The sequence below is a fragment of the Trachypithecus francoisi genome, unplaced genomic scaffold (genome assembly GCF_009764315.1).
Source record: "Trachypithecus francoisi isolate TF-2019V2 unplaced genomic scaffold, Tfra_2.0 Lachesis_group1, whole genome shotgun sequence".
Lineage (NCBI taxonomy): Eukaryota > Metazoa > Chordata > Mammalia > Primates > Cercopithecidae > Trachypithecus > Trachypithecus francoisi.
Window position 1 is genome coordinate 14,567,234 of NW_022681454.1, and position 12,529 is coordinate 14,579,762.

The 12,529-nt window shown below is 43.2% G+C and overlaps 1 protein-coding gene across 3 annotated transcripts in view; it reads left to right on the forward strand.

The window, feature by feature from the left end:
• Window positions 1-12,529, forward strand: part of CC2D2A (coiled-coil and C2 domain containing 2A) — a 136,709-nt gene that overhangs the window by 92,466 nt on the left and 31,714 nt on the right. For all 3 annotated transcript variants that reach the window (XM_033213787.1, XM_033213789.1, XM_033213788.1), the window contains 6 exons: window positions 1,606-1,697; window positions 4,409-4,576; window positions 8,123-8,228; window positions 8,421-8,530; window positions 10,035-10,131; window positions 11,147-11,245. In XM_033213787.1, coding sequence (XP_033069678.1) covers window positions 1,606-1,697; window positions 4,409-4,576; window positions 8,123-8,228; window positions 8,421-8,530; window positions 10,035-10,131; window positions 11,147-11,245 — 672 coding nt within the window. The remainder of the gene's footprint in view (window positions 1-1,605; window positions 1,698-4,408; window positions 4,577-8,122; window positions 8,229-8,420; window positions 8,531-10,034; window positions 10,132-11,146; window positions 11,246-12,529) is intronic.

Consider the following 12,529-nt stretch of genomic DNA (forward strand, 5'->3'; position numbering starts at 1 on the left):
GTAAGAAAAATCATATAAAACTGTCTTCATAGGGAGAAAAGAGCCAACATCCTAAGGTGGAAAGTCCTCTACTCATAAATATCTGTGTGAGCTTATGCAAGCCACTTAGCTGGCATAAATTTCCTCATAAACACAAATATACAATTGATTGACAACTATCATCACCTTTCAAATATATGAAACCACTAGGTTGTCCTGGTTTATTATCAGTGGTTATCTTTTAATGGGGCATAATTACAAGGGATTCAATTTCTAAGTCATGTTTTTTCTAATATTTGAATGTTGCATTGCATTACAATGATTACCTTTGTAATCAGAAAAAGACAAAAGTTTTTAAACCATATACTAACTGCCCTTATGCACTAGAAAACTAAAAATTAAAGCTGAAACATTCTTTCATTTGTCCTTTTTCCTTCTGTTTCCTTCTTTCCTTCCTTCCTTCAATAACCTTAACTTGCCACAAATGCCACAGTGACTACAGTGCATTTTCCCTATCCAGTGTGTCTACCTTGTGGCTCATGTATTATTAAAAAAAAAAAAGGACGTATAAAACACCTATTTAAGAGGTTATTTATTTATTTTTATTTTTATATATTTGAGATGGGGGCTGGCTGGCTCTGTCACCCAAGCTGAAGTACAGTCAGTAGTGTGATCTCAGCTCACTCTAACCTCCACCTCCTGGGCTCAAGCCATCCTCCCACCTCAGCCTCTCGAGTAGCCAGGACTACAGGTGCACACCACCATGCCTGGCTAATTTTTACATTTTTTGTAGAGATGGGGTTTCACCATGTGCCCCAGGCTAGTCTCGAACTCCTGAGCTCAAGCAATCCACTCGCCTCGGCCTTTCAAAGTGCTGGGATTCAAAGTGCCGAGCCACTGTGCCCAGCCAGAGGTCCTCTGGAATTAGGAAGTGAATCATTCTGAATAAGGGAATAATTTAAGAATAAGTTCTTAAGTATGTGTGTTTTGAGACTGGCCCTATTTTTTGTAATGGTTAATTCATTAATTCAGCAAAATTTGGGCCGGGCGCGGTGGCTCAAGCCTGTAATCCCAGCACTTTGGGAGGCCGAGACGGGCGGATCACGAGGTCAGGAGATCGAGACCATCCTGGCTAACACTGTGAAACCCCGGCTCTACTAAAAAAATACAAAAAATTAGCTGGGCGAGATGGCGGGCGCCTGTAGTCCCAGCTACTCGGGAGGCTGAGGCGAGAGAATGGCGTAAACCCGGGAGGCGGAGCTTGCAGTGAGCTGAGATGCGGCCACTGCACTCCAGCCTGGGCGACAGAGCGAGACTCCGTCTCAAAAAAAAAAAAAAAATTCAGCAAAATTTTGCCATCTTATATGCTGGGAACTTTACCAGGAACTCCAATATTGCAATAAGCAAAACAGGAAAACCCCTGACTTTAGGGAGCTTACAGTCTAGTACAGAAAGCTAGAGGGTTTATAGCAAGAGGAGACCAGCATTGCAAAGGAAAGTAACAGTTGGGCTGGAGGGTCAGGGGGGACACTGAGATGACATTAGGGTAAAAACTTGGAGTGTGGAGAGTGAACTATGAAGTTTAAATAATAAGAACATTTTAAATAAGCTGATTTCTTTCCCCAGGTTAGAGAATCAGTGATAAATCGTTTCTTAATTGCAAAACAGTATTTTCTTCTTGCTGATATGATAGTAGAAGAAGAAGTTCCCAATATCAGGTAAAAATAATCAAAGCCATTATTATCACTTCTTATAAAAATTATTTGTACTCTATTATATGAAAGGTGTCATATAAGATTTTTAAAAATCATTGTATGGTATGTATTTGGCCAGGAATAATGTGTTAAACCTGGTTAATACCTGATGATGACATTAGTTGAGGAATTTCTATTGGAACAAGTCTTCCTAGGGCCTCTCCCATCACATTCCAATAAAGCCCATCTCACCTCCCCTACTTCCAAATCAACTTCATTAGCCTTTGCCATTTTCTCATTCCCATTGAACCAAACCTGACACCATTTCCCTCCTGCAAGTACTTCTCCTGTCTTCCTAGTCTCCCAGTGCCAGACATTCCCTTCCTCTCCTGTCACATGGCAGTAGAGGTGGCTGAAACCCCGCCCACAAGCTTCTGGGATACACGAAGAAACATGGTTCCAGCACCACAGCTGGAGCTGGTGCATGTGCTTGGTGAGAGTGTAGAATAGCAGGGAAGATCTGATATTCACATAGATACTGGGAATTGACTATATTTGCTTGATTGACTCATTAGTTAGGATAACTGTCATATGGCTTCAACTAGGGGTGTGGATACAGAAAAATGAAAGATAATTTCCCATACTGGTGGTCTTGTGCAGGCCACATGACCTTTTCTGTGATTAAGTCTCTTGGTCTCCTAAAAAGGTTTTTTCTATGCATGTACTTTCTCTCCACCATCAAGTTGGGAAGGAGAAAAAAAAAAAAAAAAAAAAGTGCTATCCATAGCATCCGCTTTCCACATATAGAAAGGAGGCTACACCCACATAAATCCATGCAAAACCTCTCTCTCTATTCCAGGCCCACAGTCCAGTCACTGAATGTTTTCAAAGTCATGAAAATTACACTTAGAATAGATGATGATTTTTCATATTGTTTTTTTTTCTTTTCCTTTTTTTCTGCTTTACTTTCTGCATTAAGTTCTGAAGGCTCAGGGTATGTTCTTTCTTCTTTTAATTTCAGTTCCTTCTTGGCTTTAAGATGTTTCTGTATTTGATGGTCCTGGCTGACATGGTGCTCCCATGCTGACTGTTATGGAGACATCAAAGTCTCAGGGAGGACTTACCTCCAGGGGAGGGAGGAAGCATTGACAGTGGAAGCGTTGTCATGTTAGGACCTCTAATAAAGTTCTGTCTCTGAGGCCCCCTAGTTTGGGTTAGGTAGGTGTCCTGGCAGAGTGATTAAAAACATGAGCTGTGTAGTCACAGTGACCTGAGTTTGAACCCTGCTCTCCCTCCTACTACTAAGGAACCTTCAGCAAATCATAACACCTCTCGTAGCCTCTAATTTCTTCATCTGAAATAATGGGGTAAATATCATATGTGTAAACATTAGAAATGTTATATGTAAGCACTCTTCTCAATACATAGGAGGTGCTTATAAATGGTAGCTATTCTGTGCAAAACCTTGGAGAACAAACAGGAACAATAGCTTCTGGAATCCTGGAACTTCCTTGGGATTCCTTATAGGAGCTGTCAGCAGTGCCTAGACAGGAGCTGCAGCGACCTCAGCCTCAGCTGGCATGTGCCTCTTGCAAAGAGGGGCTCCAGTCAAGAGGTCACTTAGCCAGCTCTGATTCTCAAAAGGAAGCAGAGAACCATGTGCATTGTAGCCTGTGGCCAGCTCTGCAGAGCTGGCTTTGTTCTTTGTTTCACACAGCCATTAACATCAGCTTCCAGATACAAAGTCACATCTTTGTTTCTGTTTAGTTTCTGGGTCAGAATTTATTTGGTCCATGAACCTTTCTCCTATGATTCACTGACTCTGTTGCTTTCATCTTCCAGGAAGTGTTTCTTGCATATCATCTATGTGAAAGGTAGAGACATGAGAGAAGGAGCCTCTTGCTTCTCCCCTACCTGCTTCCTCCTCCCTATACCTCCTCCTATTCCTCCACCTTAATCACTGGCCTCAACCCAGTAGTTACCATTTTAGGACAGCTACTAAACGCTAGACCAGTGTCAGGGTGCTTTGCACACACTTTCTTCTTCAATCCCTTCAACAACCCAAAGAAGTAAGTATCATTATCCACATTTTACAGATGATGAAACAGAGACTTAAAGAGGTGAAATAATTTGCCCAAGGGCAAAGAGTGGAGCCAGGATTCACACCCAGTTCTAACTCCAGAGAGAAAGAGATAACCCAGCAACTGCCTAAGCAGCCGTACACACCCACTGTCATGTGAAGAGAGCAGGCTAATAGGAGATCAAGGGGTTTGAAAGAGAGGGTAACCCTTCTAGCCGGCGTAGCTGAGTTTCTGGGGGAGGTGAAGACACTGGCCCCAAGGGATGGGTAAAACTGCAACCAACTAGGCAGACAAGGAAGATGCAGGGAGGCATTCCCTCTGCAGGACTGGCCCAAGCAAATGTGAAGGGTGGGAGACCACAGGCATGTTTGAGGAACTGGTGGGTGAGCAAGGTAGAGACTAGGCAGGAAACATAGGGGCCAGAGCATGGCTTTTTTTCCTCGGATAAGCAGCAGCTAGAGTAAGTTTTAACAATCCATGCAGTAGGATCTCTCCCATTTGGGAGAATTTCTATACTATTTCCACCCACCTTCAAAGGACAAAGAGTTTTTCAGGGGTCTGTGCAGGACCGTGGGGCAGAGTTCAGGAAGTTGTCTCACAATTTTGCAGACCTTTCTTTTTCTTAGAGTCCTGATCCTGTTCTGTAATCATTAGCATTTTGGGCCTAAGCCTTTTCAAGCTGGCAGAACAAAAGCGACCACTGCGGCCAAGGAGAAAAGGTCGGAAGAAGGTGACAGCTCAAAACCTGTCTGATGGAGACATAAAGCTGCTGGTGAACATTGTCCGAGCTTATGATATTCCAGTGAGGAAGCCGGCAATGAGGTGAGAGCCCTCCCAAGAGCCGAGATGCAGTGTGCAGCATCCCAGCCAAGTCAATCACTCCTTTACAGCACACTCACTCTCATTCTTAACATGGTTATTGTTCAGCAGGGGGCTGAGGGTCATTGCAAAGCCAAGGCCCTACTGTTTGCAAGTCATAGAGTTGATTCCATCAATTCAGCCTACGGGGGGATTTATTAGGAACATCTCGAGTAACTCAGGACAAGGACAAGAGGTATAGCTGAACTACATGGTAGACTACAGGGATAAGATAGTTCTCCTAAGGCCCCATGGCCTCTCACTTGCCTCACTCTGAGTTTGCTTCATTTTTCTCCATGTGATGGAAGTGGCCCGTGCAGCCAGAGTACCACCAACTAAGCGTCATTTTCTCCAGAGAAATCTGAAGGCGCTAACTTGGTCAGGTGTTGATCCATGGTCTAATCGCCGATAGCCAGAGAGACAGGGTCAGAAGCACCAGCCTCAAAGATAGGAACAGATCTCAGAGAAGTGGGTATGAGCTGGGGAGAGTCACAGAAGGTATCTGTCCAAGGTTCTGAAACATGTGAACATAAAAATGTGGCTTCCCTTTCATCTGTTCTGAGTAATGTGTTATGACTACTAGAATTCACTACACCAGGGACAACAAGGAGCCTTCAGCCATAGGGAAGATAAGTCTGAGGAAACAGAGAAGGAAGGACCAAAAATTAAAACTTCTACTTTTTGTAGAGACAGGGTCCTGCTATGTTGCCCAGGCTGGTCTGGAACTCCTGGCCTCAAGCGATCCTCCTGCCTCAGCCTCCCAAAGTGCTGAGATTACTGGTGTGACCCAATGCACCTGGCCTGAAACTTCTTTTTGGTGGTGCCCTTACCAGTGTAATGGGAGAAAGTAGCACTTAACATGCATTCACCATGTTTCAAGCACCATGGTAGGCAGGTTCACATGTAAGATTTCATTTTGAGGCCGGGTGCGGTGGCTCATGCCTGTAATCCCAGCACTTTGGGAGGCCAAGGTGGGCGGATCACAAGATCAGGAGATCGAGACCATCCTGGCGAACACGGTGAAACTCCATCTCTACTAAAAATACAAAAAAATTAGCCGGGCATGTTGATGAGCGCTTGTAGTCCCAGCTACTAGGAGGCTGAGGCAGGAGAATGACATGAACCTAGGGGGCAGAGCTTGCGGTGAGCAGAAACTGCGCCACTGCACTCCAGCCTGGGCGACAAAGTGAGACTCCGTCTAAAAAAAAAAAAAAAAAACAGATTTCGTTTAACTGTTACTGCTATTACTATCTCCATTTCACAAAAGGGGAAATGGAAGTAAAGAGAGTATAAGTGACTTGGCTAAGGTCATTCAGCCCTACCTGTTTCCTTGGAGGAGCACTGTTCCAGCCCTTGGTGTCTTTTCTCCCTAGGTTCTTACCGTTTAATTTAGTTCTGTCTCTTTCCTTCCTCTCACCCCATTATTTTGCCTTACATTTTTTATTTTGAAACAGGGTCTCACTGTGTTCCCCAGGCTGAGTACAGTGGTGCTATCACAGCTCACTGCAGCCTCGACCTCCTGGGCTCAAGGGATCCTCCTATCTCAGTTTCCCAAGTAGTTGGGACTACAGGTGTGCCACACCACGCCAGGCTAATTTTTTATTTTTTGTAGAGACAGGGTGTCCCAATTTTGCCCAGGCTGGTCTTAGACTCCTGGCCTCAAGTGATCCTCCTGCCTCTACCTCCCAAAGTGCTGGGACTGTAGGCATGAGCCACTGCGCCCAGCCCCTACATATTTGTGTGTGTGTGTATGTGTGTGTGTCTTTTTTTTTTTTTTTAAATAAGTCTTTAACCTATTAGAAAGCATCTACCATCATCAACTATTCCTAATGCTTTGTTACTTATAAATGTCCACATAAGCTCTTGAATCTGCTGTGGCATTGCTTTCCTGAGCTCACAGCCTACCCTTTCACCCTGATTGCCTCAAAGCTCAACTGGGGTGAAAAACTATTTTTTAAAGAACATAGAGGTGCTTCTTGTAGTTTTCACCTCCACAGACTATTTTTAAGTGTTAAATCATTTCATTCAACTAAATTAAGGGAGCACAGTTGATCCTACATGCTACACATTCAATGCAGATGCATCGAGACAACTCAGACATCAACTGTTCCATTAAACCTGCCCAAGTCTTCACCCTTAACCTTTGCATTCATCCACATAGGGTTTTTTTTTGCCTCCCTCACTGTTCTCATACAGCCTCTGACCATCCCTCTAGTCTAATACCTGTCTCACTTTATTGAGATGATTTGTTCATGTGTCTGCCTTCCAGTCTAGTCTGCACTGAAGTGTTATCTTCTTTATCTTAAAAAGCCCAAAGTCTAACATGGGGCCTAAAATATAGGTAATAAAAAAATGGGTTTTGGGTTTTTTTTTATTTTACTTCTTAGAGCCAGGGTCTTGCTATGTCACCCAGGCTGGAGTGCAGTGGTGCAATCATAACTTACTGCAGACTTGGGACTCCTGGGCTCAAGAGATCCTCCTGCCTCAACCTCCCAAGTAGCTAAGACTACAGGTACCCACCACCAAACCCAGCTAATTTATTATTTTTTTAGAGATGGGGTTTCATTTTAGAGATGGGGTCTCATCTATGGAGGGAAAGGCAGGTCCCCCCACTCAGGCGCCCCCTAGAGGGGAGGAGAAAGGAGACATTTTCCTTTGTTCTTAGCACACAGGCCTGGGAATGGAAGTTGGGGAAGGCTCTAGAAATCTCTAGGTGACTTGGTGGGCACCAGAGCATACTAAAGCCTTCTGCAATGACAACAAGCTTAAGGGAGAATGTTTGTCACCACAGCCACCAGGGCCATACATCTTTGGGAAAAAGCATCTTCTCAAGCTGGGCATGATGGCTCACACCTGTAGTATCAGCTAAGACAGGAGGATCACTTGAACGCAGGAGTTCAAGACCACCCTGAGCAACATACTGAGACCTCTGGTCCCTATAAAAAATTTTAAAAATTACCTGGGCATGGTGGAGTGTGTTTGTAGTCCCAGCAACTCAGGAGGCTGAAGTGGGAGAATTGCTTGAGCCTGGGAGGTTGAGGCTGGAGTGAGCCATAATCATGCCACTATACTCCAGCCTGGCCAACAGAGCAAGGCTCTATCTCAAAAAATTAAAAAAATAAAAATAAAAATAAGGCTGGGTGCAGTAACTCATGCCTGTGATTCCAGCACTTTGGGAGGCCAAGGTGGGCAGATTGCTTGAGCTCAGGAGTTTGAGACCAGCCTTAGCAATATGGCAAAACCACATATTTACTAAAAATATAAAAATTAGCTTGGTGTGGTGACTCACACCTGTAGTCCCAGCTACTTGGGAGGCTGAGGTGGGAGGATCACCTGAGCTTGGGAGACAGAGGTTACAGTGAGCTGAGATTGCACTAGCCAAGATCATGCCACTGCACTTCAGCTTGGGTGACAGAGCAAGACCCTGTCTCAATAAATAAATAATCGTCTTCTCAATATATAATTAGACTTCCACCATCATTAATTTACTTCATACATTTTCCCTCCTAGCAAATTCCAGCAGCCGTCAAAGTCTTCAAGGATGTTCAGTGAAAAGCGTGCTGCTTCCCCAAGCACACATGGCCCAACCCACAATGCTGCCTACCCCCTTGGCCAGGTGAGAGATGCTGGACTTCAGCTTTCCATCTTGTCCCTTACGTTTTTACAAAATGCCTGTAAACTTCATGGATAGTCTGCTTTCTGCTTCATTTTCTTTGGAAACATACTATTTAGTAAATATACTATATTTTTGCTGAGAATAAAATAATTACTAACCATTGGGAACTCAGAATTTGCTCTTGATTTTAAGGTTTTAGTACGTCCCTTTGTAGAAGTCTCTTTTCAACGAATAGTTTGCCATACAACTACGGCTGAAGGACCAAACCCCAGCTGGAATGAAGAACTAGAACTTCCATTTAGGTAAGCATATTTTCCTCTTTAAAGAACTATAGGACATTTTGAAGAAATGTGAAGAAAGCAGGCTCATGAGAAATAGCTAAGGTGAAGGGTTTTGTAGCTAGTGAGTGGCAACAAGATCCAGGTGTCCTGACACCAAGTCCCAAGCTTTTCCTCTTGTACCACAGCTGACTCCCTTCAAGAATAAAAATGGAAAAATGTTCAACTTTTAAAACCCCAGGTTCATTGTGGGGATATCCTATGCTCCTCCAGGCTCTGACTTCTTAAAGTCCAAAGTTTTTCATTCCCTTGACCCCAGTGACCTACATTGCTTTCCTTTCTTCCTCTGTCCCCTCAAGTAAATCTAAAACTCCTTAGTTCCCATAAGTCATACTTTCTTCCTCACCAGAAATAAATAGGCATTTCAGAAGTTTGGTCAAGGGATTTTAGGTATTTAAATGGTTCTTATTATTTCAGTACTTGAAGCAAGCTTGGAGATTATCTAGTCCAACCTCTACCTTTATGGAGAAGAAACTAAAACCCAAAAAGGGAAGGTGACTTACTTAAAGCCACACAGTAAATTAGAGACAGAGCAAGGATTAGAACTACTTAAGTCAGTCTGAGCATGGTGGTTCATGCTTGTAATCCCAGCAGTTTGGGAGGCCAAGGCAGGCAGATCACTTGAGGCCAGGGCACATGCCTGTAATCCCAGCTACTTGGAGGCTGTGGCAGGAGAATGACTGGAACCAGGGAGGTGGAAGTTGCAGTGAGCCAAGATCACGCCACTGCACTCCAGCCTTAGTGAGAGAGGGAGATTCTGTCTCAAATAAATAAATAAATAAGAACTAGTTAAGTCAGAAGCTGTGCATAACATCTACCACTATTATGCACAGAACAAGCAAAAAGAACAAGAAAACATAAAGGCAAATGTTCAACAAAATACACCTAGTACCCCAGTCACCAGCCCTGCCATGCAGAGGCATGGTTCCTCCAGGCTTAGCTAGACTCAGATTGGGTTATGTTACAGGAGACCTCACCCCTGTATTGCTTTACTTATATACAGAAAAAGTGAGTGTGAGGCAGGGACCATGCAACTAACCAGCCAGTAGGAGGTTTATCACTGGAGAGTGGTCTTGCTGGAGAAGCACCCTTCTGGGGCCCAGTTGCTTAGAAAGTCCATATACTAGCTCCAGTGTCAGCTGGACACCTTATAGCCTGTCCACTGAGCCAGCTCAGTCCTGGCAAGCTGCCTCCTTGAAAAGCTTACCACAAGGGTGTGGGGGAATATGAGACTCACCAGGACAAGCCAGCAGAGAGTTTGTCTCTGCACTCTCTAATCTAATGCTCTGTCTATTTGAATGTAGGTATTATAGTATCCCTGTACAAGAGAAATCCTAGAAATGAAGGCAATGCTTTTAATTCTAACATCTATGCTCATATTTGGGTATTTTTCAAATGCTGACATTTGAATGCTCATAATTTCTATGTTGCCTATTTTCACAGTCCCTGGTCATGTGCTGTCTTGCAGGGCTCCTAATGGAGATTATAGCACAGCCAGTCTGCAGTCAGTGAAAGACACTGTGTTCATTAACATTTTTGATGAAGTACTGCATGATGTCTTAGAGGTAAGTTCTCAGTTTTAAGAAAGACACTTGTATTCATTTTCATATCATCTACCCACTACATAAGTTCCAATCACATTGTTACCACAAAGGGGTCCCGATCTAGACCCCAAGAGAGGATTCTTGGATCTCACACAAGAAAGAATTCAGAGCAAGTCCACAGTGCAAAGCAAAAGCAAGTTTATTAGGAAAGTAAAGTGGTGAAAGAACAGCTACTCCATAGACAGAATAGGGTGGTCTCGAAAGTAAGAGGGAGAATGCATTCACCCTGGGTGAACCCTTGTTTAGATATAGGATTAAAAAAAGATCACGGGAAGATGTGCTCTGCTACAAGAGTTTGTGATAAAGTATTACTTTTCTAAATTACTGTATTTTGCAAGAATCTATATTATTATATTTAAAGCAAAATTAGGAATGCTTCTGTTCTCAAGATATCAGGATATCAGGACATTCCTAAGTCTGGGCCTGTTTAGTAAATGTTATCAGTCTGTTCCCTTAACTGTAAATATCTAGAGGCCAGGAATGCCTAACTTTCTGCGAAAGCCCAGCAAGTCCCAGCCTCATGTTTCCTAGCCCTTACTCAAGATGGAGTCGCTTTGGTTCAAACACCTCTGATAACATTTTCCATCTTTCTTGTGTTTGAAATATTTGAAACTTGACATGTATAAATGAGGAAAGGGGAGAGGGAAAAGGAGGTAGATTTTTTATTTTCACTTGAGTATCTGCTCTGTGCCAGGAATTGTACTAGGTGCTTTACATACATTGTCTGATTTTATTCTAAATAATCCTATAGATTGTTAAATCTCTAGTTTATTGATGAGAAAACTGAGGTTCAGAGAGGTCAAATGACTTTCCTAGGGCCACAAAGCCATTACGTATCTGTACCAGAATTTGATTAGGTCCGTCTAATGTAAGTTCACATGCTTTCAGCTAAAATCTTGCTGCTTTCCTGCTGCCAGATTAATTAAATGAGTTCCTGGAGTTCTTAAGCCACTATTACTTCCCACCCTTCCTTTAGGATGACCGTGAAAGAGGAAGTGGAATCCATACCCGTATTGAGAGACACTGGCTGGGATGTGTGAAAATTCCATTTAGCACAATATATTTCCAAGCAAGGGTAAGTATCAAAGTCAGAAGTCTATGACAGCACGGAATTTCTCTATCCATTTTTCCTATTAAAACATTCTTTGTGGCCTGGCACGGTGGCTCAGGCCTGTAATCCCAGCACTTCGGGAGGCCAAGCAGGGCAGATCACCTGAGGTCAGGAGTTGGAGACGAGCCTGGCCAACATGGTGAAACCCCATCTCTACTAAAGATACAAAAAATTAGCTGGGCATGGTGGCGTGCACCTGTAATCCCAGCTACTCGGGAGGCTGAGGCAGGAGAATAGCCTGAACCAGGGAGGCAGAGGTTGCAGAGGGCCGAGATCGCCCCATTGCACTCCAGCGTGGGCAAGAGGACAAGACTCCATGTCGAAAAGAAAAAAAAGAAAAAACTTCCTTTGTGTGGTACATCCTCAACACTGGAAGAATATATATGCAAAGCCCATAGAAGGCTCAAAAGAAACAAACCTCTGAAACCATTGATATTCTGTCACATTTGCATTAAGTATCTATGTTCCTTAGAATTAGTAGTTAAATGTATGACTTTTCAAATCTGAGAATTTTTAAATATTAAATACAAGTAAAGAATAAGGTAGAATAAAGTGGAAACTTGTCAAAACAACAAAGGTGGAATGGATAGATGCCTGAAAGTAACTTGAAGAAAATCAAGTCAGTTGAAAGCCCATTCAATCAAGTGCTTTCCATTAATATTTCTACAAGTACTCACTATTTAAAACATGAAAAGTGCAGAGACATGCTTAACAAAGACACCCTTCTGCAGAGTTAATGGTTTTGATTAAGGGGATCCATTAAGTTGACAACTCTTGAACGACTTAGTAGCTCTAATCTAGGACAGTTAAAGATTCTGAAATCGCTTTAACATACCAGTATTAAGTCCATGGCAACAGGAGGCTTTGAATCACTGTGATGTCCACACAGGGTAAATGCTGTCTGGACCACAAACTCTCCATTAAGACCAAGACCAATGGCGTGAACCCGGGAGGCGGAGCTTGCAGTGAGCCGAGATCACGCCACTGCACTCCAGCCTGGGCAACAGACCGAGACTCCGTCTAAAAAAAAAAAAAGACCAAGACCAAAACTCAAGTCTGAGAGGCTTGAATTGGTTTGTATTCCAAGGATCAATTGGAAATGCAATCTTCCCTAAGCAAAAGGGACCGGCTACAGGTTATGCAGTGACATGTTTGTCAAAAGAATTTACACTTCCCTCTCTGAATAGATTTTAAACAGAAAATAGAAAAATTCAAAAGCACATTATTTTGCAAATCACACTGCCTGTG